Here is a 26300-nt window from a genome sequence, read left to right as displayed (position 1 = left end):
CATTGCTATTTGATTAACTGACATGCTTATGCCTGGATTTAAAGCCTACTGGATTTAAACCCAAATAAGTCCTCCAGTGACCAATGAAAGCTACTTTTTGTTGCTGCTTTTCTTCTTTAAATGTAAAGCAACAATCAACATTCAACCTGTCAGCAATTTTGCATATAGATAGACATAAGGCTACTGCCCAGCAGCTGGATAAATTTCAACACAGAAATTAGCCACAGTAATTAAAATGTGCAGATATCGATTCAAGTTTTCAAGTGATTTCTTTAAATTAAGAAAGAAACCATGAAATATCTAACCAAAACACTTAAAAAGGCACATTTCTAGCCATGAAAAAAAGCCAGAGCCACACCCGCCTACAGTGCCCACAGCTTGTGGAAGGCAAGGGCGTGATTGGATAAGCATCACCATGGCAATACGATGACGTCTTCATCCCTTGCTCTCATTGGAGGAAACCCCGTGGGCCTCAGTCTCTGCAGCGTTCCGCTCAACCAAACTACCACCATAAGTCCGCCTCTTTTCCCCGCGCTAAACAGCCACAGGTTTACAGCGCTTACTATTCCTGTCAATCAAATGTGAGACGGACTTCTGATTGGAGAGTCAACACTCAGATGACTCTCCCCCCACACCCCCCTTTATTTTAGCAGTTCAGTTCGGTTTTTGCTGCTGCCGCCGCCGTTCTTCTCCTTTCTAGCCAGTATCGCATAACGGAGCATTTTGGGGAGCAAATTTAGACTTCCTTAGGTCAGCAACAGTGAGTATTTATTTATTTTTCCTGGCAAATATACGGTTACTGGTTGATTGCTTAAGTGACACGTTGTGGGTTCGTTTAGGCTTTTCTGGAACTAGTGTGACATTTTTTTCTTAATGAAAGGAGTGGCCGTTGTAGCCAGCTACTTCTTTTGCTAACTCGCTAGCTAGGTGCAGCAGACAGCTTTGTGGCGGGTTCAATTGTGAGACGGGCTTGCCAGTAGATCTCCTACTTCCGATGCTCGCAGCAAACCGCAGCTTTAAAAGAACCGTATAGCGAGATGAAGTTTCTTTACTGTTAACACTACAGGTTACTTATTCTTTTGGATAGGAAATTTTCTGTACGCTAAAGCGATTTAACGCGTTCAGTTTGGAAAAATTGTGCTATTTTAAACCATTTTTACGCCCCGTTATGATTATCTTTGGGATATCTTGCCCTCCAGCTGCATATTGATATGTCCCATCGTACTAATTGTTAACGTCTTTTCGCAGCTTGTGGGGATTGCCACCGTCCATCCCATCCTACGGCCATTCTAAAGCGTAACAGTCCTCGACTGTCACCCTCCCGGGATTTCTCATTTCTCGCTTCCAATAAATATATAAACTATGGCTAGAACGGATCTTATCCAGAAAGCCAAGCTGGCAGAGCAGGCTGAGCGCTACGACGACATGGCAGAATGTATGAAGGCTGTTACAGAGATGGGAGAGGAGCTGTCAAACGAGGAGAGGAACCTGCTGTCCGTCGCCTACAAAAACGTGGTTGGGGCGAGGCGGTCCTCATGGAGGGTGATATCCAGCATCGGACTGAAGACCGAGGGTTGCGAAAAGAAGCAGCAGATGGTCAAAGAATATCGCGAGAAAGTGGAATCAGAACTGGATGAAATCTGCAAATGTGTTTTGGTAAAGTATATATATTTTTAATTGTACTTAATTTTTTTTTTTTTTTTAATCGCGCAGCATAGCCCATGTTGCTTATATGTGAGATGGAGACCACCGTCTTGGAATATGTACTCTGGAAGCTAAGCTGTAATGTCTTACTGCTGACTAAATTATAATTATTGTAACCAACTTCAGTCAGTGGTGACTAAAACTGCAGTGTTTCTTTTTTTAGAATCTACGTTTGCTCTTGAGGGGAGTGGCAAATGCTTGATGCATTTTATTGTAAGGAGAGATTTCTACCAGATTTTTTTTTTTTTTTTTAAGAATGCACTTAATTAAGCAAATAGACTTAACTTTTTACCTTAGATCTAAATATTACACACACGCACACACACTTTAATTTTGCTGATGAATTTGTGTGCATTTTTTTTTTTTTTTTTTTTTTTTTTTTTTTTTAAATATTGAACAGTTTAGTCAATGCTCTTTCCTGTAAGTTGTCCTGTAAATATGGAGTCTAAAACCAGTGGGGACAAGGAAGTATTATGTTGTCCTCCCACTGTTCCTGTCTTTTGGGAATCTGGATTTCAAACAATGGGTTTAAACTTGTGAGGGTGTGCTGTAACTGAGGAAAGGTCAGATTAGCTGCACCAAAAAGGTGTGTCTAAATGGGTAAAGGCTTAACCTAGGAAATGCACTGAATGTATGCTGTAGATGATAGTCAGTGTAGTCTATAATGTTATCGGTGCCATTTATACATGCAGAAATGCCTGTCTTAAGTCCAGCTTGTATAGATTGGTTTAAAAAAACAAACAGACAAAGAAAATGTCATCCTCTGTTGTGCAGGTCCACCTATTAAAACCAGTCCAACTAAATACCTTCTCAGACTTTACTTGCTGCATTTCAGGGCTTATCATTACAGAATTGCTGGAGTATGCTTTACTGCTTAACCCAGTACTACATCACAGATTGGTCCTTTACATTGTTTCTAGCTGGCCTTGATAATGGACTAGAGGGGTCAAAGTGAAACCTTAGTTATAAGATTGAAATAATTTTCCTGAGCTGATGCCTTTTTCAAATGTGTTGCAAAGCAGCAGGAGGCATTCATTTTCCACCATCTTCCATGCGTGTTCATGAGGATGTGCGCTTGCATGGCAGTGACTCAGCTTTCAGCTTTCTCCCTACTCAGTCTTGACTGAGGGTCTGTCAGCAGAGAAGGGCGTGTCAATGCTCATGCCTTAACTTGTCTGCAGAAGCCTCACAAGTTGGTAATGCAGCCACAAAGAAGAGCAAAGACGGCAATAGACGAGTAAGCTGCTTATGTGCCGCCTTACTTGATTTCCTGCACAGTGACAAGTGCCAGACTTTTCACTGTGCAGACAGCAGAGGTGTGGAGATGCTTTGCTCCAGTTTTTACACATGTGCATTTAGAACTTTAAGACACAACTATAGGCTTGTCAGCTGAGGAGATGCAGACTATTGAAAAGTTTTAAACATGAAATTGTACATAGTCTAAAAAAATTAAACCCTTCAGCAGAACTCTTGATTTCCAGCGTAGGCATCTTTGACACATTGCGTTATTTTGCCTGATTATAACCTTTAAAAGTAAAGGAAACACCCTGCAGCTAATAGTGAATTGATAAGGGATCCGCCCATACTCTGAAAGCACATCAATTCCCATTAAAAATGTGAAGGCACTGGCACAGCTGGGATTAAATGTAACAACAGTGTGTGTGTGTGTGTGTGTGTGTGTGTGTGTGTGTGTGTGTGTGTGTGTGTGTGTGTGTGTGTGTGTGTGTGTGTGTGTGTGTGAGCACTGGTGACTGAAATCAGAGCTTTGTGTGAAAGCTCTGAAGGGAAATGCACTCCTCTTGTCTATTGTGTAGAATATGCAATGAAAGAGGAATGCTTAGCACTTGTGTGTTTCAGCTGAGCTTGTGTTTGTAAATGGCGGGAGAGTGGTGTCTGGACCGTTTTGTTTGAAAACGGTTTAAATTTGTAAAACTGAAGTTGTAGGTAAAATTGATGTTTGTCTGCAGAGTATCAAGCTTTTCATTTAGTCAAACAGTTAATTTGCACTTTCAATCGGTTAAGCCATGTGAGTTTCACCGACAGATTAGCCAAAGTAATCCTCTATGCATATCCACTCAAAGATGAATGACTTGGCCTAGTTTAATCATCACAAAGTTGGGGAAAATGCTGTTAGGTGGCCGAAACGCAACAGTTGATAGTAATTTAACTTGGAAATAGAAGCTAGTAGCTAAATGCAATATTTACACAAAGCAAGGAAATTGGTAAATGGAAAAATATGCAAATACAAATTTAAAACTAACAGTTTAAAAAGCTAAAAATAATTAAGGTTTTAAGTAAAATGTAAGCACAATGGCTAGATGTGGTAGGTAAGAATTTCTACATCGGTCTTTGTTGCAGATGAAGGAGGGTAAAAAGGAGTCATTTATGTCTTAAGTAACTAGTTATTTACTCAAAACTGCAAAAAGTAGTTTGTAAGTACAGTTTTTAAAGCTTGACATGTTTTTACAACCAAAGCTTATTGCTCTAGACAAGTAGTAAGTTAAAAAAAACCTTTTGGCTTTATTAAAAAAAAAAAAGTAATTAGAAAGGAGAAGGTAGCTGTAAACTAGCCATTGAGCATCTGGGCTCACATTCCCTTCTCTCGCAAACTTTATTCAATTCCAGGCAGATTCTCAGCTTGCCAACTAGAGATGGACTGCATTTGGGTTTTTTTTTTTTTTTTTTTATAATTTAAATGAGTATGCACATGGAGCAAGTATGGGTCTTTTCTGAACTGTGTGGTTTCAAGTAGTAATTATGGGAATGATGCAATGCAGCCAGAGCTTGTATGTTTCCCTAGACTTTGCTCATGGAATTTCTGTGGGGATTGTGGCATATGAAAAAATCAAAAATTTTATACCGTTAAACCAATATACCTCTCAGCAATAGTCAGGATGGAGTTTGTTTAGGCATCACATACAGGTGGAGAAATGATCAGCTTGTAGTTTCTGCTGTTACCCCAGTATGTTATGTATAGCCCACACAAATGGTTAACTTGTGTTAATGTGGGTTGTATGTAGATTTTTTTTTTTTTTAAATTTATTTTTATTAAAAGAAATAAACTTTGGGCACCTGATTTGTATATCTAAACTACATCTGATATAGTTATGGTATCATCTAAACATCAGATGAGGTGGATTTAATTTGTTTGCTTTGTTATCCTGGCAAATATGCTCATTGTTAGTCTTTAGCATGTGTGTTAAAATGGGGGGATTTGGGGGGGCGCGCGCAAATGGACCCAAATGGACCATTGTAATGGGAGTATTGTAAAAACATATTACCATGTAAAATATCTGAGGAAATCTCTAGCCTATAAGCAATGCCATGGCTGTTTCAAAATGGCAATAACGGCAGTGTCAGCAATAAGACGTGAAACCATGCTGCACAGTCCTTGCACAAAATATAAGTATCTGGGGCAGAAGACAGCTGGGGACACACCAGAGGCCTGGCCTGGTTCTGTGCAATTTGGAGCAACTTCAGCTGAAATTACCACAAAGTAAAATGATCCTTCAAAATGACAGTGTGAGCATATGCACTTGACTCCTGATGGATGCAGAATGTACTTGTAAAGAGCAAAGGGAGGAGAGCTTTCTAATGGATGTAGGCCAGCATGACACTTGGATGAACCATCGCTCATCCAGTGGTGTTGAATGTTGCGGTCCTCATACCTTTTAACTTGGGGCTCAATAAATGACATTCGTACTTAAGTTTTGCTGTTCAGTATTTGGTCTGTAAACTTGAAATTGATCTCACATTTATCTTCACAGAAACTGCTGGATGACCATCTAATTAAAAATGCTTCAAATTCAGAGAGCAAAGTCTTCTATCTAAAGATGAAGGGTGACTACTATAGATACCTTGCTGAAGTTGCCAGTGGAGAGAACAAAACAAGTGAGTTAACATCAGTACTACAGTTATTTTATTTTCACACTAGCGTTTGTAAGTTTTCATTTATTTAAGTTTACAGTTTTGCCTCCTGCTGAAAGTGGAGTGTAGTCTTTAAGTTGAACAATTTCTGTTCAATGGATTTGTTTGGGAACCTTGATAATTATACAAATGATTTTATTTTTTCCTTTAGATACCATTGAAAGCTCACAGCAAGCATACCAGGAAGCATTTGACATCAGCAAGGCTGAAATGGAACCCACACATCCCATTCGTTTGGGCTTGGCACTTAACTTCTCGGTCTTCTTCTATGAGATCCTGAACTCTCCAGAAAAAGCCTGTGAATTGGCCAAACAGGTACAGACCTTAATAGTAATCTGACAACTAATTGAGGTCTTAAGTTGTAAACAGCTGAAAATGGATCTGTTCTAAGTGTTGCTGTTTATCTTTGCACTTGCAGGCATTTGATGATGCTATTGCAGAGCTCGACAATCTACAAGAGGAGTCCTACAAAGACAGCACTCTTATCATGCAGCTCCTCAGAGATAACCTGACAGTGAGTGCTTTACTCTTTTGGCATAAAACAGTTTTCACTGAACTGAATGCATCATGGTTGCTTCAGTGTCATGAACCTGATGTTCAGCCATACCTAAAATATCGCTGGGCAGTATTTTGAGTTTGTAATTCAAGTTTCAAGCAAGAAGAAGGCAATCATTTTTGTGTATCACTGTGGTTGTTGGTCTTTGTGACTTTGGTGCTGAAGTAACACTTTATAAACCACAACACTGATGTGTTAAACACTAAGTCACACTAAGGCAAGGTAACAGCTTAACACTGGTTAAGCTCCTCCTACTACAGTAGTAGTAGTTTTTTATTTATTTTATTTTATTCCCCCCCCCCCCCCCCTCTTCCTCCTTCCCTGTACAGGAGACATCTCATATGTCGCTTAAAGATATATATCATATATTGCCATTGAATGGTGTGCACTGACTCTTACAAAGACTCTTATCCTTCAGGCACACATTTATCGGTGGCCACACAAATATAGAAACGTCTCTTTAGGAAAAGTTACAAACATCTGAAGAAAAGACACACAACCTGCAAAAATTAGACATTTAAACGTTTCCTTTAAAGAAAATTGACAAAGTATGATCACGACTATTAAGGATGTCTTAAAGCAGTGCTGTCACTCAATTTGCAGTTTCAGTGATAACCCAGACTGTTAATTTGCATTGAGATACCTATACAACTGAACTTTGCTTGGTCACCTGCCTTATTTTTTTCCAGTGTCCCATCCCAATGTATGACAAGGAGTGTTGTAATTAAACTTTTTTTTTTTTTTTAAGGTTTGTTTGGAAAAAACAATCCCTAGCCACAAATATTTAAATACCATTGCTCTTTATCCCGAGTGACAAATCTGCAGTGTACAGATCCTTTTCGATGAAAGATGCAAGCATAAGCATGAATCAGCTATTTTTGCACATGCACAGACTTCCTGTGGTTATCCAACCAGTCTGTGTGCTGAGGGGAAGAAGGCTTTCTGTCACTTGACAAGTCAATGTAGCAAAGGCCAGAGCATGACTTGTCTTTGGCGTATGCATGTCGTGTGACATTGCGGTTATAAAGTCACGATTACTTTTAATTGGCTTAAAAGAAACATGTCATTCTTCAAAACTGTATCCCTTCATGGGAAAATGGCTGAGACTGTCAGGTTGCATGTTCGGTTAAGTGTTGGACACCACCCCACCCAATCTATTAAAAATGCATTTTAACAGTGTCTGTTTTGTAGTGTGTACGGTACATTTTCGTTAAATAGATCATAATCTGTGAGTGAATCTGGATGTTTGCCTGTCTTAAAACACTCTTTCTCTCCCATAGTTATGGACATCGGACAATGCCACTGAGGAGGGAGAGGGAGAAGAGGGCTCCAAGCCATCGAACTAAGAAGCCCAAGCCCATGCTGCTGGGGTTGACTCCAAAAAAACTAAAAGGAAAAAAACAACTTTTTATACATCCTTCATTCCTTAAAATGCTCCACTTAAACATTCTACCATGAAAACATTGCTGAAAACGGTTGTGTAATAATAGGGGGGGGAGAAACGACAAAAACACACACTTGATTTGGGCACAAAAGAGAGAACCCTCCATTCCTTTACTTTGTGATCTCAGCCATCCCCTTTGTGTGCAGTTTTCTGTGATTGCTAGCTCAACATGATATCAGATTCCCTACCTCAATTAGAGGCAAAACAACTGGAAAGCTAAACTTCATAAAATGGAAATGGTTGGATTTTGTTCCAATAACAAATATTACACGCATACTAATTTCCTTGTATATCTTACTGTAGTACACCTGTCTCTACACAGCAGTTTTTATTTTTTTGGCCTTTAATTTTGATAGACGCAGTGAAGAAAGGACAGGAAAGCGGGGGCAGAGAGAAGGGAAGACATGCGGGAAAGGGCTGTGGGTCGGACTCGAACCCGGGCCAGCCGTTCTCAGACTTGCAGCATGTGGTCGCCTGCTCAAGACACTGAGCTAAACTGGCGCCCAGCAACAGAGGTTTAACTTAAAGTATAAGTTTTATACTGCAGGGAAATCCAGTGCGATTTACATGTTGGTTGGTTAAACCCTCACTTTATCCTGGGTCTGATGAAGCATGTATACCTAGTGGGTAAAGGTGGGCCTTGTGTAATCATATTCAGGGACAATAGTCATGCTTGTCTCTTAAACCTTGTGGTGTTGACACACTTCCTGAACATCATAAGCAAGTTGTTAATGTGCATCACTTCCTTTAAACCTCTCTGGTGTGGCGAGAGAGAACAGCGCTCAGAGGCAGCCAGCTTGTGGATGTCGAGGACTCTGACGTCCACTCACTAGACCCCAATGGACAGCTGGTTGAATTTCAGTGAACTTGTGTTTTGTTTTTTTTTTCATCGCTCATACACCGTGATGAAGCTTGAAGGAGTTTCCCGTAATGTTCTTAATGCGTCACTGTCTTGATACTTGATGTCCACTGGGAACTAGTTGGACTTTATTTTCTCTCGTTGTAAATTTCACGTCACAGAAGGAAAACCAGACTGAGAAGTGGATGTTGAAGTAGATGTCCACACTCCAGTCTGTTATATTCTGATTTATTTATAATGTCAGTCCTCCTCATCCTCCAGCAGAGAGGCCACCTTGATCTTCTGGGTCTTGTGCATCTTCAGACTGACATGGAAATGGCTGCTGTAACACAAACCTGTCCAAATGTCAAGTTTATCCATTTCTAATGCAAGTTTGTACGCATCCTACAAAGGGTGATTTGTTAGTCTGTCCAGTGATTGTCACTAGAGATTTGGACCACTATTTTGCTATTCATTCAGTTGTAGACCCCCAGAAGCCTTGTTGAACAGTCTGTTGAATCTGTATGTATCAGCTATGTTAACATAAATAAAACATTTTATAAACCAAGTCCAGCCTTTGCCTTTTTATTTTTTTTTTTTTTTTAACTTGGTGCTTAAAAATTCCTCATTTTTCCTTTTGTTTATAACTGTACTTTAATCCTACAGGGAGTTTTGTTTAAATCAATGAAAAGCAAACTTGACGTAACTCAAACAGTAAATTATGATGTTAAATTTGTATTCACAATTTACATTTTCCACATTTGATATGGGTTAAGTCTTTACCTTTGCTGTGATAAAAACTTAAGCTAGCAATATTGATCCCAATATTAGGACAGCTTGAGGTAAAATGCTTTAACAAACACTGGTGGAAAATACAGATGAAACATTTGAATGAAATGAAAATGTTTTGTCCCAGTGAGTTAAGTGCAATACATGACAACATAAAACACATTGGCAAAGAGGAAAAGCTGAGAATAGTGGATGTAATGGAGGACACGGAGAGAGGGTTGGCATGTCAGAAGAGGATGCTAGGGATCGAGTGAGATGGAGGCAGATCTTCTGTGGCGACCCCTAAAGGAAGCAGCAGTATGTACTTTTGTTCATACTCCAATTTGAAGGTAAACTGGGGATGACCTGGGCTTGTAATTTGGTGTGTTCAGTTTTATTTTGGTTATAGTTTCACTATTGGTTTTAGTATTTAGTCACGTGGAGGATTTTTTTTTCTCGGATGAAAGGTGTACGTTGCTCAAGTGGTATAAATACACACTGAAGAATATGATAAGAAGATGATCTCAGTCATACATCAACAACTCCTCATGCTTATGTTTACAGAATTTAGATTTTAGGTGTATTTAAAATTTTAAATGCAAAATGGCATTTACATTATTTCTATAGGTTTATTTATAAACTATAGATTTTATTTTTTTTATATCTAACAAAACTAAACGTTTTATCTAATGTCGTACATCAGTTTTGCTCTTCATGTGTCTGACGTCATTCGTCACTCCTTTCCAACTGCACATTAGCTTTTAGCGGATGTTTTCCATTCGGTGGACTTCCGGGTAGCTTAGCTAGCTGTCGAAACAAACGGATTATTTACCCCCGACAATGACAGCACATCTTGTGAGCTCTGCTTAAAATGGGGAGCATACTGTTATTTACCCTTCTGGCTCCTTGCTGGGTAAACGCTGCAATTAAGCCAATGACTGCTACCGATGGGGACCACGAAGACCACCCCGAGTTTGGTAAGAAGCTAATTTAGCAATTCAGCCTAAGCAGAAGTTAGCTTTAATGTTACCGTAAACTATCTTCGGGATAATTTTGGTAAATAATAAATACTTTAAAGCAATGCCACTTCTATTTTCTCGACCTTAAATATGTTATAACTTTTTAACTCACGAAATCCCGAATAGTTGTTAAATGAGAGCACAGGGGCGTTTTCACATGTGCAGACTTTTATAAATGAACGAACTCAGTATCTGCTCGGTCTTATGTGACAGTTGTCCCCTTCCTATTCCAGATTCTCTGAACTCAGTCCTGTCAGATTATGAGGTGCTGCCTTTGTCAGGCCTCCAGTTGCACTCTCTGAGGAAGAGGGACGTCCACGCCCAGTCCCACCTGGAGCGTCTGGTGAGCTTCAGAGCCCTGCACAGGTACAACAGTGAGCTCTTTTAAGCGATGTTGTAGAGTCGCTTCACTTTTCCTTTAGGTTTGTGTTAAAACAAAGACCTCTATAGCTGTGCACATGATGAACGAGGTAAAAATCTTGATCAAATCTATGAGCAGATTTCCACTGTGACATTATACATTGGTTTTGGAGTAATGAGGACCTGGTAAAACATCTCTGACGTGTTTGACATGTTTCTTATCAGTCTCTTTAGAAACACAAATTTGTGTTTGTGGATTATAATGCTGAATCTGCTGTTGGCTCACTAGTCACTATATTCTAATAATAATAATGATCATAATCAGTGGCACAATCAGGTCTCCAAGTGTCACAGAGAGGGTAAAAGTTAATCTCATAGGAATTTTGTTCTCTTTAAGCCATTTTTCTAGCACTTTCCTGATAATTCTTTCATGATTTTCTTATAGCATGCTTTGTTTTTCTTTCGTTTCGTCTTAGCTGGGCTGCTTTTCCCCCCCGAAGCACTCAGAACACTTTCTTTTATTGGTGAATCCTACATTTGCATTACTGCCATCATTGCCAAATAGCAGTAATGGCAGAAACTGTTTAAGTCTTGGAAAAAGCTAAATGTTTTGCGTTCTACCTTTTAAAAACTGTTAAAAATCCACACAGCCATGGCTCAGTACAAACCTAATAGACTGCTGTGGCTGTTATAGACTGTTTTGTAAGAAGTGTCATTTGTAACAAGAAAAGGCTCAGTTGAAGCGGTGAGTTCGTGCCTAGTTCCCTTTGTCTTGAAAGGGGAACAAGAATGGTTTCAGTTTTGTTATAGATCCTCTCACTTCAAAAATAATTGAGATCACAATTCTAAATTTACACAAACTGTAAAATCTAAATATGCCCAAAGACTGTTTTTTTGCCTACTCTATTTAATAATTGCAATTTATATTTACTAGCAAACTGCTGTGCTAGGTGTTTGGTGCTCAATTGAACTGTCAAATGTACAAATATATACGATTGTGGGATTTGTATAGAATATTTGTATATGCCATATAGATGTTGGCCCTCACACTGGATGTTCTACGGTGATCCAATCTAGGAGGAGATAGGAAACATACAAACATGCATATGCTAAAATCATAGGATTGTAGCACTGAGGGTGTGTGTGAATTGTGCCGATTTAAAATAGATTTATCCGAATATTCAGGAATCTTAGTTTTGATTTACTTCTACTTATTCTAAGTTTCTGAAGAAGCTTTTGTATTTCATGCATTCGTTATTTGTGCTCTGTATGCGTTTCATTCTTAGGATTCTCTTAGAATTTCTTGGAAACTGTTAAACTGTTAAACCCTTTATCACCAAAGTATCATACGAGCTGCCTGGACTTACTTTGTGATTTTTGACTGTAAAATTACAAAATAATTTTCATCTTTTAAGGAATAATTAGAATTTTCTCTTTAGCCCAAAGTAGTTGAGTAGCTACTGTAATGTAAAGCAAAGGAAGTACTGCCAGTGAAAACAGAAAATGTCTAGTTTAAGCTGCTGAAGAGTCACACTGGCAAGATCGGTGCATGTTGATCTCTGTTTCCTTAAACTAGTCATACCAAGATTAGGTCACCTCATTAATAACAGATGCACAGCTACAGCTCTTTTAGTATATATCTACACATATGGCCATGTGAATACTATGTCTGCTAAACCCAGTTTGATGTCTCACACAGGACCAATCAGCCATTTACTGGTTAAGTTAAAATATGTTATCTTCTTTTCCAAATCCAGACATTTCAAACTTTACTTGACCACAAACACAGACCTTTTCACGGACAACTTCCAAGCTGTGTTTGTTGACAAACATGGGAAGAAGGAGAATTATGATGTTCACCCCCAAAACTATTTCACTGGCCATGTTGTTGGTGAGTGGATGAAAAAACATATTTTCAGAATATAGTTTTCCCAGTCCTTCATTTTAGAAGAGTTATAGTTTATATGTGGAAAACAAGCAAATTTGTGTATATCTGAAGTAAATCCATATTTATTAAATGTTACTAATAATTTGTTTTATGTTCGCAGGGGAGGAGAATTCGCGTGTGCAGGCACACATAGACGGAGACGAGTTTTCTGCTCACATTCTGACTGGCGAAGCAGAGTACAATGTAGAGGTATGCATCTGTATATCTGCAGTCTCTGTGCCAAAATAGAGGGAGAATTTAAATTCAGTATTTTCTTTGTAAGACGCTTAACCATAGCTGTTTCACATCATCAAGCCCGCACTCCTGAAGCATTTAAAGGCAGAAATATCAAAGCCAATACAAAACCCCAAAATCTATATGTATACAATAACTGAGTACAATGTGCTGGGCTTGCTTGCTGAGATATCATAAAATATTACCAGTATAGAGCTTACCTATAGTGTCAGTTCAAAAAGATGCTAGATTAGTAGAAAGTGAGGCAGCTATTTTTGTGTGATTAAAAATGCCCAATATCTGTTCTAATTATCCACAATTAACATATGAAACTACACAGAAGTAAACGATACAGTGCATTTGTCATGTTGTGTAAATCTGACACACCTGCCAGTCCATTCCCACCACACCACTACCCTTACTGTCTGTTTTTTCTCCAGCTATCAATACTCACGCTCAGTGATTTTTCTCTCTAATACCAGCCCTCTCTTTCTCTCTTCAAAAAAAATGTTAAAAAAAAATGCAGCCCCTGTGGAGATTTACCGATTCCCCAACTGATGGCAGGTTGCTGGTTTATCGCTCAGAAGATATCAAGAATCTGAGCCGCATTGCTTCTCCAAAAGTGTGTGGCTATGTCAATGCAGAGCCCAAGGACCTTTTGCCACAGAATACCAGAGGGGATTGGGAAGGACAGGAGAGGGTGGACCAGGAAGAGGGTGAGCTGTGCTTTTTAACTCTCTTGAAGTGGAGAATCTCGCAAATCTGTGCAGATATTTGTGCTGTTACAGCGTGGGCTCTGTGCTGGTGTGGATTATAGGAGTAGGTGAAAAAGAGTAGGAGGATAGCAAATGTTTAAGGTGGAGAGAAGGAAAGAGGAGCCTGTAGTGAGACAAAGGAGGTGGGTGTTGGATTCAGTCACTTTAATACAAGCCTTTCTATCTCCATCCTGTGTTATGCACATACACACTGCTGACAAGTAGGCATTATGTAAAAACCAAATGCCTCTTCATTCTTTTGTGCTGCTTTGGAAATGTAAAGAATATAACAGCGCCGATGTGCCAGAGGAGATGTATGCAACAGCTCTCACTGGTTCCTGGTTGAAAATGCTCTTTGGGGAAATGAGTTGAGGTGAAGGTTCGTATGGAGGAGGAGGCATTAAAATTCATGGAGGCTCCTCTGCCCAATGAGCGGACTCTGAGTCGTCACTGGTCTCCCACTGCTTGTTGTGGAGGACAGTGAAGCGCACACCCACACTTTTGAATAGTGTTGAGTGTACTGTGTGATGTAATGCCCCAAAGGATGTCTTCCTGTTTTCCTTTTCTGTAATGCATTATTTAGGGTGTGTGAATCTCACTTAAACATTTCTAGGTAGAATATTCAGATTTTTATGACAAACATACTGTGACCGTTACACAGTAAAATGACATTGCACATACATTTGAATAATTTAGTTTAAATCGTATTAATTGTCATTCTTTCCTAAAGGATTTGCTGTTGATTTTCTCTTGGTTAGTAGGTTGTGGATCTTTAGTCTATTAAAAACACACAATTATAATGAAGGATCATCTTAGTATATGTGGAGGGCCGCAAGAGCCAAAATTAGTTAAATAAATTATATATTAATATGAATTGTAACATTTAATGTGTAAGTAATTAAATATAATTTTATTTTAAAAATGTAAAAGATTGTTTATGTATTTATTTTAAATTTTAATTAATTATTGACTCATATTTAATTAATTGTCTAATGATGTGTGTTGTTGCCAACTCAGTCATTCAGGTGAGGAAATCCCCAAAAGCTGATTTTGTGCATCTGGATTTTATCAAAGTGACGAAACGTTCGTTCCACTGAAAGCGCTACGTCCAGGTGAACAGAACCAACTTTTGGGTGTTTAATGATGTGCTTATGTAATTCATTTTTGCACTCATGGCCTCAGAAAATGCACTTTTTCACTTTTTTCCCTTTATAGAAGAGGTTTTTTTTAAGCTGGGAGATGTAGGGCTCTTACAATAGGAGGAATTCTGAAAACTAAAAAAAACCAACCCTAAAAATAACCCCAAAAATAAAACGAATAAATGAATAAAATAAAGCCATCTTCTGTTTAGGTTGATAATCCTTGCAGCAAGGAAACTTTGTTTCCTTCGTGTCTAAACACATATTTGGCTTGCATTTGAAGGACCCTACTGAGGAACGTGATTAATTGAATATTGACAATGAATGCAGGGGCAGCAGAATGGTACAGCAGTTAGCACTGTTACCTCACAGCATGAAGGTTCTGGTTCTGTGCCCGTGTGGGTCATCTGTCTTCTTCACACAGTCCAAAACATGCATATTAGTTTAGCTGTTGATTCTAAATTGTCTGTAGTTGTGAGTGTGAGCGCGAATGGTTGTTTGTGTGTCTGTGTTAATGTTGTTGTAAACCGCCAACCTGTCAGGGGTGTACATCGTGATGGCTAGGTTGCGACCTTAAATTGGAAAAGTTAGTGGGTAGATGGATTAATGCTAGACTTTTAATGAAGGAAGGACTTGTTTGTATTCATTTTTTGAACAAAGCAACTTAAGAGGGCTAAAAATAAATTACTGAGTATATCATGAATCCCTACGCTTAACGTGGTTGATGGAGCCTAACACTGTATGATCTGCGCATTAAATTACCTTATGTTTACAGTGGCTTTGTTCCTCCCTGTAAAGTACACCTCATCCACATTTATTGTGCTCTTAAACCTCTATAATAAGGCTAAATCTGCTATTTAAATCTGGCCTGAACAGAGGCAGAGCTTAATCAGATCACAGCCAAGCAAAAAAAGAGAAGTCATGTTACTAAATCTGAAAATGAGGACAATTAACAATGGGATATTGGAGCGTGGCCTCATTGTCCAGCATCTTTATGTACTTTGTACTTAATCTGTCTTACCTGAGACTTATCTGTTTAAATGAGGCAATGCTACAAAAAAAGATTCTACTTTTCTGAATCTTTCTGCTTGTCCTTATTCTGTCTCTGTGCTTCTGTTGCTTCGTCCTGGCAGAATACCACCACAGAGAGAAGAGACAAGTTCACGATCACAGGAAGAATACCTGTCCCCTGTTGCTGGTTGCAGACTACCGCTTCTACAGACACATGGGCCGCAAAGAAGAGAGCATTACTCTGAACTACCTGGTCTGATTTTCTAATGTGTTATTGTACATGTATATTTCAGCAGAATAACTTTTGTCACATTTTGTTTCCCGTTGAAAGAGTAATTGCAAATAAAGCCAGCAGGAATTGTGTTGTTTGCATATTCAGGTGTGTCAAAATGGTTTATTTTGTATGTCTGATTATTTTCTTTTCCCAGATTGAGCTAATTGATCGAGTTGACGATATTTATAGAAACACAACATGGAGTAATGAATTTAAAAACTATGGGGTCCAGATCCATCAGGTGTGTATGTGGCTGTGTGTCATACCTTACAGTACTGTCAAATGTTGACATTTTGATCCACTTGTGGCGATTTAGTGTCAGTCGGTGCTGCTCCCAGCCTCACGATGGCTGATGTTTTATATTGCGTCACTCCGGAAATGAGGCTGAGAATAACGCTACCCCCTCAGCGGCTTTCAGAAGTGCATTTTTAGGAGAAACTGGAAGCTTTTGTGCATTCCTCGTTGGGTAATTTAATTTGTTCCACTGGCTTTGGGAATGAATAGAAACACTGTTTGTCACACTGTGAACTCAGTGCGTTCTCACTGAAAAGATATGCATTCATTTAGCTGCTTAATGTCCAATTTTCTTCACAATAAATGTCAAGAGGAACTTGAACTGTGTCACATTTAACCCCCTGTAAGAGTCTGAAAGAGAGCGCCCAACACATATTGCTCTTATTACTTTAATAGCTTTTCAAATAAAATGTTCCACATAGCACTAATTATTAGCATTACACTTAGGGGCATTGCTTTAATTTCAATTTTGTATTAATCTAAAATGACACTTACTGAAATTGTGTCTTTGGTTACTATTCGCAGATCATTATTAACAAGGAGCCTACAAAGCCTCCCCCTGACCAGCCCAACTGGGTCCATTACAACATGGAGAACAGCCCTGTAAAAGGAAAGGAGGTTTGGGACGTGAAGAGACTTCTGGAGGTACAAAACAAGAAAACCAAAGTGTATAGATACACAAAGCTCAAAGGGGCCTTTTCAGGCAAAACTGACTGGATTCATATTTCCAAGATTAGTTTTGGAAATCATTTAGTTAAACTCAATCAGGTTGTTTAATCCATTTACACAAATGCATAAAAATAGTGAGTTCAAGTAGCTGAGCACAGGTTTGTTTGAGGTAATATGGTAAATAAGTTGAGTGCATCGTTTATAATGTCCTGGTACAAGATAAATATTGTTCCAAATCATAGAGTTTTACAAAGAGCCCAGTTTCTGAATGTCCAGTATTTTTGTATTGTCAGTGAAAAATAATTAGGATGTACAGAAATGGTGAGAAATAATAATCCTCTTGTCCTGCAGCAATTCAGCTCGGACATAGCTGACAATGCCTCCAGTGTGTGTCTGGCCCACCTGTTTACATACCAGGACTTTGATGAGGGGACACTGGGTCTGGCGTATGTGGCCCCCTCCAAACCTCAGGCTCTAGGTGGACTCTGCCCAAAACGTAAGATCACCTTTTGATTATTTGCATGGAGGATTTTTCTAATGTCTTTTTGAAAGCCTAACTTTTAGCGTTTCCCTGTTAGGACAATTAGTTCCATTAAAATTTACTTCACTGGCACATCTCTTGACCAGATGGACAAACTATGATTTCTACTCTGTGAAGCTAAAAAGAAAAACGCGCCATAATATTGAAAAGAAACCAATCAAAAAGCCATGTGTTGGAGGCTTTTTTTTTTTTCAAAGAAAAAACAAAAAAAAGGTACTGACACTTTACTTTGTAATTTTCTAGCTTACTATCCATCTCATTCTTCAAAGAAGCCGAGTTATCTCAACACAGGCCTGACCAGCACCAAGAACTACGGCAAAACCATCCTCACAAAGGTCTGTTTCGTCTCATTTCTTTAGTCATAATTTCAGAATAAAACGAGTTGCTGGGTGCAGTTCAGCCAAGATGTTACGCAACGTGTCAGCCTGCCAAGTTGAGGTTCTAGGTAGAGCAGACACACCTTTTTGTGTGGGTGTGATGAGTATCGATGTCAAGTCAGGCTGCATTTTGACACCCCAAGTAGCGTTATGCTCCACACTCCTCTGCAAAACGCTTACTGTTATAAACTCTGTGATAATGTCCAAAACTTAAGTATTTAATTATTCCTTTTACCTGAAAACTTCCTTTATTTTAAACAGAATGGATTTTAGATTCTAGATTTATTCTTAGGTAGCTTAAAAATTAAGCATTAAAAATGAATGTTGTGTGTTTTTTGTTTTTTTTTGTCTCATCAGGAGGCAGATTTGGTAACCACTCATGAGCTGGGCCATAACTTCGGAGCAGAGCATGATCCTGATAATATACCGTACTGTGCCCCCAGTGATGACCACGGAGGGAAGTTTGTCATGTACCCTATTGCTGTGAGTGGAGATCATGTCAACAACAAGGTAACTATCCATTCATGTAATATAAAAACATATATGCTTGGTAAGCCTGACATCATTACCTATTTCCAGTGTTCAGATGCTTCTTCAGTTCCCAAAGTAAACACACACTGAAGCAACACTGAGAGTTAAATAGTCCAGATTCTTTCAGCCACAGTATAATGATCAATGTGTGTCGTCCAAGGTGTTACAATAAACTTTAACATCCAGGTATCCATGAAAAAGCAGCCTTAGAAATGATCGGGAAGCTAGTTAGCTAGTTTCCACCTAAAGGAGAGCTGCCATGTTATGACTAAAGAGAAAAAACCCCCAAACTACACTGTACATCTTTGCACACTGAACATAAAAAACTAAATGTCAACAACCTTTGGAGGATTAGTGAAATTGTGCTACTTGAAAGAAAGTTGAGACCTTAACACCAGGAAGATGTAGGAGGAGGGTTAAACTGTTCTTAGTGAAAGTCCATGTTGGTGGTCCCTCTGCACAGAGACAAATACAGTCACATGCCAGGAAGAGAGAACGTCTGCGATCACCCACAATGTTAGTCACTAATACGTAGCTGTGTGAATTAGCATTACTCACTATGAATAAGTCCTGATCCTAAGCTTTATGAAATCTTAGTCCTTCTTATGTTGAGCTCATGGGCTGCCGTGTACAGTGAGTTCTTGATTTAGCTTAATTATGTGCGGCACAGGAGTAGTGCTGATAAAAGGCCAGGTAGGCCTGAGAATGACCACTGATTATTTTTGGCAGGATTAAAGAAAAGACAACATGTTAAGAAGAAAACAGCCATATTAGACGCAGTAGACACTTGGTCCTGGAGACAGGGCTGGCATGTCATAACTAGACAAGGGGGGTCAGACCCAACAATACTTCAGCTGTGCTCGTAGTCCAACTATTACTTGATTCGCTGTGATCGAGAAGTTGTGGGAATGGACAAACTATTGGTTATAAGTGATCGGCATCATCTTTTTGTGCAACTCTGTAGTGAAATCAAAGGGTGTACAGTGTGAGAGGTCAGACCAGGAAGTCCACAACAGAAACAGAATTATTGTAGTTTTGATTACTTTCATTTGGACTTTTTGTTTTTCATTTGGTTAAGTTTCAGTAAGTTTCCAGAGTGAGTTTACTCGTTTTAGTTATCGTTGAAAATGTTTTATTTCCATTTAGTTTTTATTTGTTTCGGTTTTAGTCTGTAATGTTATTATTGTATCGAGGGATTATGCCAGAGGCAGCGTTTAGGAAAATCAGTTTCGGCATTACAGTATAAACACAGAACTTGTAGAAAGCAGTCGACTTAAAGTCCCCTTTTGTTACAGCCAAACAAATACAAATCTGATCAGTTTTAATTATTTTCGAAAGTCTAGTTTTTATTTTAGTTAGCTAAAATGTCACATTTAGTTTTAGTTAACCATAATAACCTTGCAACAAGTTGTCCTTGAGGGGCAGATCAATCAAATTTACATCAGGTAGCGTTGTTTATTTAGTTTTTCAAATAGGCTGTGATGCCGTTTAGTTTGAATATATCCTGGTATGCAGCAGTCTATGCCTGCAAGATGAGCTGAGATGATACAGAATGTGATGGGCAGAATGGATGGCAGCTTCTGGTTGTGCAGAAGGTGGGATAACTGAGTCACAGTTGTTCCTGTGAAATTAACAACACACGCAAAATCTAATGCGCTTCCTCCATCATTGGCCTTATGATTTCTGCAGCTTCACATCAACCACGTTTTTGAGAAGCATTAAAACGAGGTAAATGCATAAACTGTTAAACCTTTTGAGATTCAGGTTTGGAAAATTTAGAGGGAAGTGATTTGCGTATGCCATTATTTCAGCGTTAAAGCTTCATGACTATTCTTTGTCACATCACCTTTAATCACACACAAAAAAATAACAGTAAAAATTCAGTCCTCGTTAACCTGTTACCGATTAATTCTTATCTCCTTGTTTTTCCTGAAGCATTTCTCCAACTGCAGCAAGGCTTCTGTAGAGAGGACATTAAGTCACAAGGCACCGCTGTGCTTCAAAGAGAGGAACAGTAAAGTCTGTGGAAACTCCAGAGTGGAGACTGGGGAAGATTGCGACCCTGGGCTTCTCCACCTCAATGATGACCCCTGCTGCACCTCCAGTTGCAAGTTCAAAAGTCACGCAAAGTGCAGGTATGAAATCCAAAAGATAGATCTATAATGAAATTGTTTGGAAAAAAAACCAACAACCACAAACTAATCAAATGTTGGATTAATTGATTTCTTTACAGTGACAGAAACAGCCCTTGCTGCAAGAACTGCACTTATGCAAAGAGAGGAACAACGTGCCAGGAGCCCATCAATGCCACCTGTAAAGGCAAATCCGTCTGCACAGGTGATCGCCTCCTGGTGTTGTAATATGAGAACTGCAGCAGTCATTCAAGCCTGCCTGTTTATTTGGTTTTAGTGTAAAAATGATTAAAAAACTAGAAAATTAACCCTTTTCTTCACATAACAGGTAACAGCAGTGAATGCCCACCTCCTGAAAATGCTGCTGACAACACAGTGTGTGTCGACAAAGGCCTGTGTCGCAATGGAGAGTGTGTGCCCTTCTGTGAGGTTGAGCAGAACCTTCAGCCTTGCGCTTGCAATGGTGATTTTTATTTCTTTAAACAACACGCGAGAATGTCTGAGATTTGCTGAATAAGACAGGAGACTCTCATTGATTACAGAGGTCTGGGGAAGGGGTATCTAGACAAGCAAAAATCAATGAGTTTGGAAAGAAATGACAAGATCACAGCTGGATTTTTCTTTTTTGATTTACAGCTGGAAGTAACATATTAAGAATAAAAGGGACTGTTTGAATAAGCTTGGATATTCTTTCAATATATCCAGGATATAAATGAATAACCGTTCTAAATCTTTTTTAAATGCTTCTTGTGTTGATCGTCTCTTCTGCTTCCAGATACTGAGCACTCCTGTAAAGTGTGCTGCAGGAGTAAAAATGGCACCTGTTCTCCCTACGTAAAAAGTGGCAATTTTCTATTCCTTCGCAAAGGAAAACCCTGCACCGTGGGCTTCTGTGACGAAGGCGTGAGTTACCAAACCTTTATACTTCTCTGCTCTGCAGTCAGGAAACCTGCTGATCCTATCATATTTGCGTGTTTCTGAACTACACTAGTGCTGACAAAACTGTGTCAGCGTCACAACATTTTGTAGATATTATTTTTCATTTCATTGTCAACTTTGTTTTCGGTCATAAAGGGAAAGTGCATGAAGCAGGTACAGGATGTGATTGAGAGGCTGTGGGACTTTATTGACAAGCTGGACATAAACACATTTGGTAAGTCGGCGTTAAAAAGTGTGTGAAAATGCTTCCAGATACAATAAAACTGAATAATTAGGATATTGTTTTAATGTTTATGACTGTAGTAGCTTAGCTGAGACAAATTCAAAGTTTTTCTTCTTCTTCTCCTCTTTTGTGTGTTTATCACTATCCTCCACCTCATCACCACATCAGGGAAGTTCTTGGCTGATAACATAGTGGGCTCAGTCGTGGTGTTTTCCCTCATCTTCTGGATTCCTCTCAGTATCCTGGTTCACTGTGTGGTAAGAAGCTGCTGAATATCCATTTGCACTGATCCCCATTGTCTTCAGTGTACAATGAGAAGCTGATATTTGCATCATTAGCACTATGCTTATGCTGTCCTTTTCTGTTACCTCTATCTTTAGGACAAGCAACTCGACCAGCAGTACGAGGAGAACACAAAGTCATTTTATTATCCTCCAAATGTAAGTTCTTCAACTTTCCATTGCTCACACATGCTGATCCTGTGCACCACCTTTGCTCTCTTGCTACCAGACTAACCAAACTAATCCAGTTCCATACTGCTTCTTAAAAATTGACCTCTTTAATCAAGCAGGGAGAAGAAACATGAAGGACTGTAATTGAGGATGAGAATGAGAAATTAAGACATAAATTCAAAACTGCAGTGTAACATTTAAAGTTCAAAATATTGCTTATATCTTATGCTGGACCATACGGCAACCCCCTCATTGCCAGAAAAAAAGATCTATTTGTAGCTTTTTTTTTTCCAGCTGACTTTCCTCTGATTGGCTGAGCCTTTTAAACAGAAGGTTTAACCAAAAGTCTTGTGTGTCTGCTGCTGTGTTAAAGATATTCCTTCTCTGATCATCCTGCAGCACCAAGAGTAAAAGGAAACATGATGAAAGTAGCATTTAGAGCATCTTAAGCCTGAGCTTTTAGTTCATAGGGAGCCTGGCCATGTTTTATATGTGCTTCCCGCATTGAAACAGTATATGTGTGACAAAAGATGAGAAAAATCAAAACAGGCCAACTTTAAAATTTGCTAACAGTCATGGTTTTTGTTGCTGAGCTGGGAAATTGTGCTTTTACTTTTAATATCATTATTTGATGTTGTAAAAGGCTAATGGTAAACCAGCCCAGACCTGGAAAAATAAAAGGGTAAGAATGAGAATCAGAAGACTCTCTTTAAATTGTATCAACCAGTGGTCAGATAATCCACAAGCAATGGCCTCACTGTCACTGCTGGGTTTTCTGAATGACCTGTCCATCACTCTTTGCCTTGGAACTGCAGCAGATGGTGGAAATTTGTAGTAGAGCTCCCGCCATAGGTGAGTGTGTGTGCGACGGCTTGGTGTTGCGATGCGTTGCCATTGAGTCCATGACGGTGCATGGTCAGTGGCCCACGTTTGGGATACTCTTGCAGTCACTTACTCCTTGATGGTAATCACTGATCAGCTGCACATTTCCAGCCCCTCTAACTCGTCTTCATCTGACAAATAAAGCGAGGGAGGCTCGCACAGCTTCATGCGACTGAACAGCTGTGGAGCAGCAGATCAGGAATTGCCTCAAGTAAGCAAGATTGCACTTTTGGAGTATTCAAACATCGAGACGACCAAACGGGTTGCACATTGTTGTCGTTCGTGAAATTGGATGCAGTGTGTGTTGACATTTTTCAGTTTTTAGTTGCTCTTCAAAGCCAAAACAAGAATCATTTAGGTGACTGTTTTTATTTTTTGTTTAGTGGCTGTCTGCACTGTGTGAGGTCCTTCTTTGGGTTTGATTGGAGGGAGGAGAAAAAGACTGGGGGGTACATTCCTCTTAAGACCTTTCTTGCAGACATTTTGACTTGTTAGAGCATTTTAAGCACTCGCACAAATGATCAAATTAATGATGGCTTAGTTCCATTTAGGTTTGCTTTTAAATCCTGCAGCTGAACCAGTGTGTTTAATATCAGGGTGCTGGTAACCCTAAATGGATTGCAGCCATAATTAATAAATCACATTTGTCTGACACTTCAAAATGGTCAAAGGCAGAAAGGTTTTGTTTTTTTTACTCATTCCCACCTTAAGATATTGGGTGTGTTTTAAGAGTGTAGATAAGAGTAGATAGGAGCTACTTAAAGGTAGCGCAATCAGTAACATGAGGTTATTATTATAAAAGATATGTTGGGGAGTTAAACTGTAAAGTTCTGGGATACATGTGATGCTCTGAATTAAACAGAATGTAGTAAAAAGGGAATGGGTGCCACCTCAGTCACACACAGCTGTGACGTGCCTCCGTCCTCACATGCTGTTCTCCCTCTTCAGAATCAAGACGTGCTGAGCAACCTCGAGTCAGCACCCGTGCGCATCGTCAAGCCTCCTCAGCCTCCCTCCTCCTCCGGCGGCCGGACCGCGCCCTTCATCCATCAACAACAGCCTCAGCCGCAGAGCCAGGTCCGAGCCACACTCGCAACCAACACCAGTACCCCGGCCCCCGATCTGAACTCCGGCCCCACCCCGGACAGCGCAGGGGGCTGCGGATGGCCACCATCCAGGAGGACACCAGCAGCGGCTCTCACCTGGGAGAGGAGGGCCTGCTGGAAGATTTCACAACCGCAGGAGCCTGCTCGTCGGCTACGAAATCCTCCTTCGAGGATCTGACCGAACAGAACCAACCAGCCAAGGACCGACGGCGCCTTAAGAGGCAGGAACGCATTGATACTAAAGAGACGGAGTGCTGAGAGAGAGGAAAAACAAAAAACAAGTGTGTTTGCACAAGCATCCTGATATTTGTTTTTGTTTGTTTTGTTTTTTTAGGGAACACGAACAAATGTGCAGCATCATATGCTTTTTTTTTCTTATTGCAACCGGTATTAAAGCGTAGCATATCTTTCTCAGATCTTGGTGCTCTAAAAGTGTTTATTCAGTCACATGAAATTAGATTGAGACACTGAACAGATACAACACAGGAAGTCTCAAAGCCCTCTAACACTAAATCCAAATAAATTCATGTTTTTGTGCCTTTTTCACTAAGGTATCTATTTCTATGGCCATTTGAAGCTTTTGAGTGTCTGTGGAAATAAATCTGCCAGTTCTTTAAACACAATGTTCATTTTGTTTAACCTAATGGCTAAATGTGTTTCTGACAATGCAAATATTGGTCAGGAACAAAAAGAGATTATATTAAATATTTAACTGTAATCCCTATGGATTGAAAATGATTACACAAATCCTTATTCCCAGGTTTATTATGTGTTATACTGTAAGTAACCTCGAGTTGTGACAAAAGCTCACACAACATTTCTTGCTCCAAACAGCGCCTAGAAGCAGAACAAACCTTAGCAGTATGATGCAGAATTCTCTATATTAATGTTGTAAGTGTAACTATTTTTCAGTTTGGGAAACATTTCCTGGAAGTTCAAATAACACATAAAGGAGGAGTCGGTCTAGAAGTATTTTAACATCACTGGAGAATTGAAGTTTACAACATGCTTACACATGTTCTGTCTCATCAGCTGTTTCTTTAAGGTACTGTGTAAGTAGCATTATTGTGTTTTTTGGTAGGTGGAGCTTAAAGTGGGGAGAAGTAATATCAGCTTTGCTAAAGCTTCAGTATTGTGATGTTTGAACCTGTAGAAAACAATATGGTGCCTTTTTGGATTTTGTGATCAACTATCCCACGGTGACTCATCTATATACAATTCCCAGCAGCGGACATTCTTTATTTAATATTTGAATATATATTTTTTAATTTTCTGTCTGTGTGCCAAGGTGAGCTATGCACCTGTTTATTGTTACCTGCTGTGTCTCATGTTAAGAAAACATGTATGGTCAAAATAAAAACACTAGCTTTTAGTGTACAGGATGGATGTGAATGCTAGTGAACAAAACAAGCCTGCTGTATATCAGATGATGTGTATATTCTTAATGTTTTTATGCTTACAAAACTCTACTCAAGTTTCTTTTAAAGTTTTTGCTTGCATTTCCTACACAAATGTCAAAATAAAAAATTAAAAAAATCTTTGTGCACTGATACATGGTCTCACATTTATATCTATTCAGCTGCTGTGTGGTGCACCCAAATGGTCCTCGCTGCACAATGTTAAAAGAAAAGCTTCATTTTTATCAGCTGGTTTTCACATACACCAAACATCTCTAAGGATATTTCTCCATGGTCTATAAATACATGTCAACAACATGTAGCAACAACTACTACTGATTCATACATGTCCATCATTTTGTATGAGTGCATCTTTTTCGCACACTGTCATCCTGTGCACTGTCCCAGCATGATTAGACCTTAGCGATGAACCTTGTTGCCAAAAAGCAAAGCCAGTGGGAGTAACATCTTTCAGAGCTAAAGCTCGGTTCACCAGCACTACAGGTGAGCCTTGTCTATAACAATGCCACGTTTACATCACATACCAAATTTAGTCATTTTTTAAATTAATAGAATGATATATAGGATGTGATCCTGATTACATAGTACTGATGCTCACCTGAGTACATTTTTTAAATAGATATCCTGAGGTCCAGAACATCTCCATCACAATGATCATATCTTGTTTGGGGATGCTGCCCTGCCATGCAGTTTGTAGGCCTCAGAAACCTGTTGATCTCAGTACACCTGCAGATTCAAGGAGACATATTTTTACAGGTGACAGTATGTACTAAAGTATAT

At 39.3% G+C, this 26300-nt stretch overlaps 2 protein-coding genes across 4 annotated transcripts; both read left to right on the top strand.

Annotated features, from left to right (window-relative positions):
* The first annotated feature begins 604 nt into the window (after nucleotides 1-604).
* Nucleotides 605-9037, top strand: LOC100700668 (14-3-3 protein beta/alpha-1). 2 transcript variants are annotated; one of them, XM_013276391.3, is made up of 6 exons: nucleotides 605-750; nucleotides 1249-1656; nucleotides 5472-5595; nucleotides 5783-5946; nucleotides 6050-6145; nucleotides 7468-9037. In XM_013276391.3, the coding sequence occupies exons 2-6, from the start codon at nucleotides 1363-1365 to the stop codon at nucleotides 7531-7533; spliced, it is 744 nt and encodes a 247-aa protein (XP_013131845.1). In that variant the 5' UTR covers nucleotides 605-750; nucleotides 1249-1362; the 3' UTR covers nucleotides 7534-9037. The 2 variants fall into 2 exon arrangements, with proteins under 2 accessions (XP_013131845.1, XP_005477134.2); XM_005477077.4 differs by having other exon boundaries at nucleotides 605-760.
* Nucleotides 9038-9976: 939 nt separating this feature from the next.
* Nucleotides 9977-25654, top strand: adam17a (ADAM metallopeptidase domain 17a). 2 transcript variants are annotated; one of them, XM_025900769.1, is made up of 20 exons: nucleotides 9977-10214; nucleotides 10490-10622; nucleotides 12374-12507; nucleotides 12665-12753; nucleotides 13304-13493; nucleotides 15805-15935; nucleotides 16111-16197; nucleotides 16776-16895; nucleotides 17271-17415; nucleotides 17704-17795; nucleotides 18195-18347; nucleotides 20304-20503; nucleotides 20602-20705; nucleotides 20829-20963; nucleotides 21276-21403; nucleotides 21575-21653; nucleotides 21831-21919; nucleotides 22043-22102; nucleotides 22930-22966; nucleotides 23945-25654. In XM_025900769.1, the coding sequence occupies exons 1-20, from the start codon at nucleotides 10109-10111 to the stop codon at nucleotides 24358-24360; spliced, it is 2628 nt and encodes an 875-aa protein (XP_025756554.1). In that variant the 5' UTR covers nucleotides 9977-10108; the 3' UTR covers nucleotides 24361-25654. The 2 variants fall into 2 exon arrangements, with proteins under 2 accessions (XP_025756554.1, XP_003453323.2); XM_003453275.5 differs by lacking the exon at nucleotides 22930-22966 and having other exon boundaries at nucleotides 9978-10214.
* The last annotated feature ends 646 nt before the right edge of the window (nucleotides 25655-26300 follow it).

Source organism: Oreochromis niloticus, linkage group LG19, assembly GCF_001858045.2.
Source record: "Oreochromis niloticus isolate F11D_XX linkage group LG19, O_niloticus_UMD_NMBU, whole genome shotgun sequence".
NCBI lineage: Eukaryota > Metazoa > Chordata > Actinopteri > Cichliformes > Cichlidae > Oreochromis > Oreochromis niloticus.
Note: the sequence above shows the minus strand (reverse complement) of the source record. Positions and strands in the feature narration are given on the sequence as shown.

What these genes read in the sequence shown, in the direction of transcription:
- adam17a (XM_025900769.1), top strand. Translation starts at nt 10,109, where the DNA reads ATGGGGAGCATACTGTTATTTACCCTTCTGGCTCCTTGCTGGGTAAAC. An exon ending in ATGGGGTCCAGATCCATCAG is followed by an intron (nt 16,198 to 16,775) that starts GTGTGTATGTGG and finishes TACTATTCGCAG; the next exon opens with ATCATTATTAACAAGGAGCC. An exon ending in TGGGCTTCTGTGACGAAGGC is followed by an intron (nt 21,404 to 21,574) that starts GTGAGTTACCAA and finishes TCGGTCATAAAG; the next exon opens with GGAAAGTGCATGAAGCAGGT.
- LOC100700668 (XM_013276391.3), top strand. Translation starts at nt 1,363, where the DNA reads ATGGCTAGAACGGATCTTATCCAGAAAGCCAAGCTGGCAGAGCAGGCT. An exon ending in CAGTGGAGAGAACAAAACAA is followed by an intron (nt 5,596 to 5,782) that starts GTGAGTTAACAT and finishes TTTTTCCTTTAG; the next exon opens with ATACCATTGAAAGCTCACAG. An exon ending in TCCTCAGAGATAACCTGACA is followed by an intron (nt 6,146 to 7,467) that starts GTGAGTGCTTTA and finishes TCTCTCCCATAG; the next exon opens with TTATGGACATCGGACAATGC.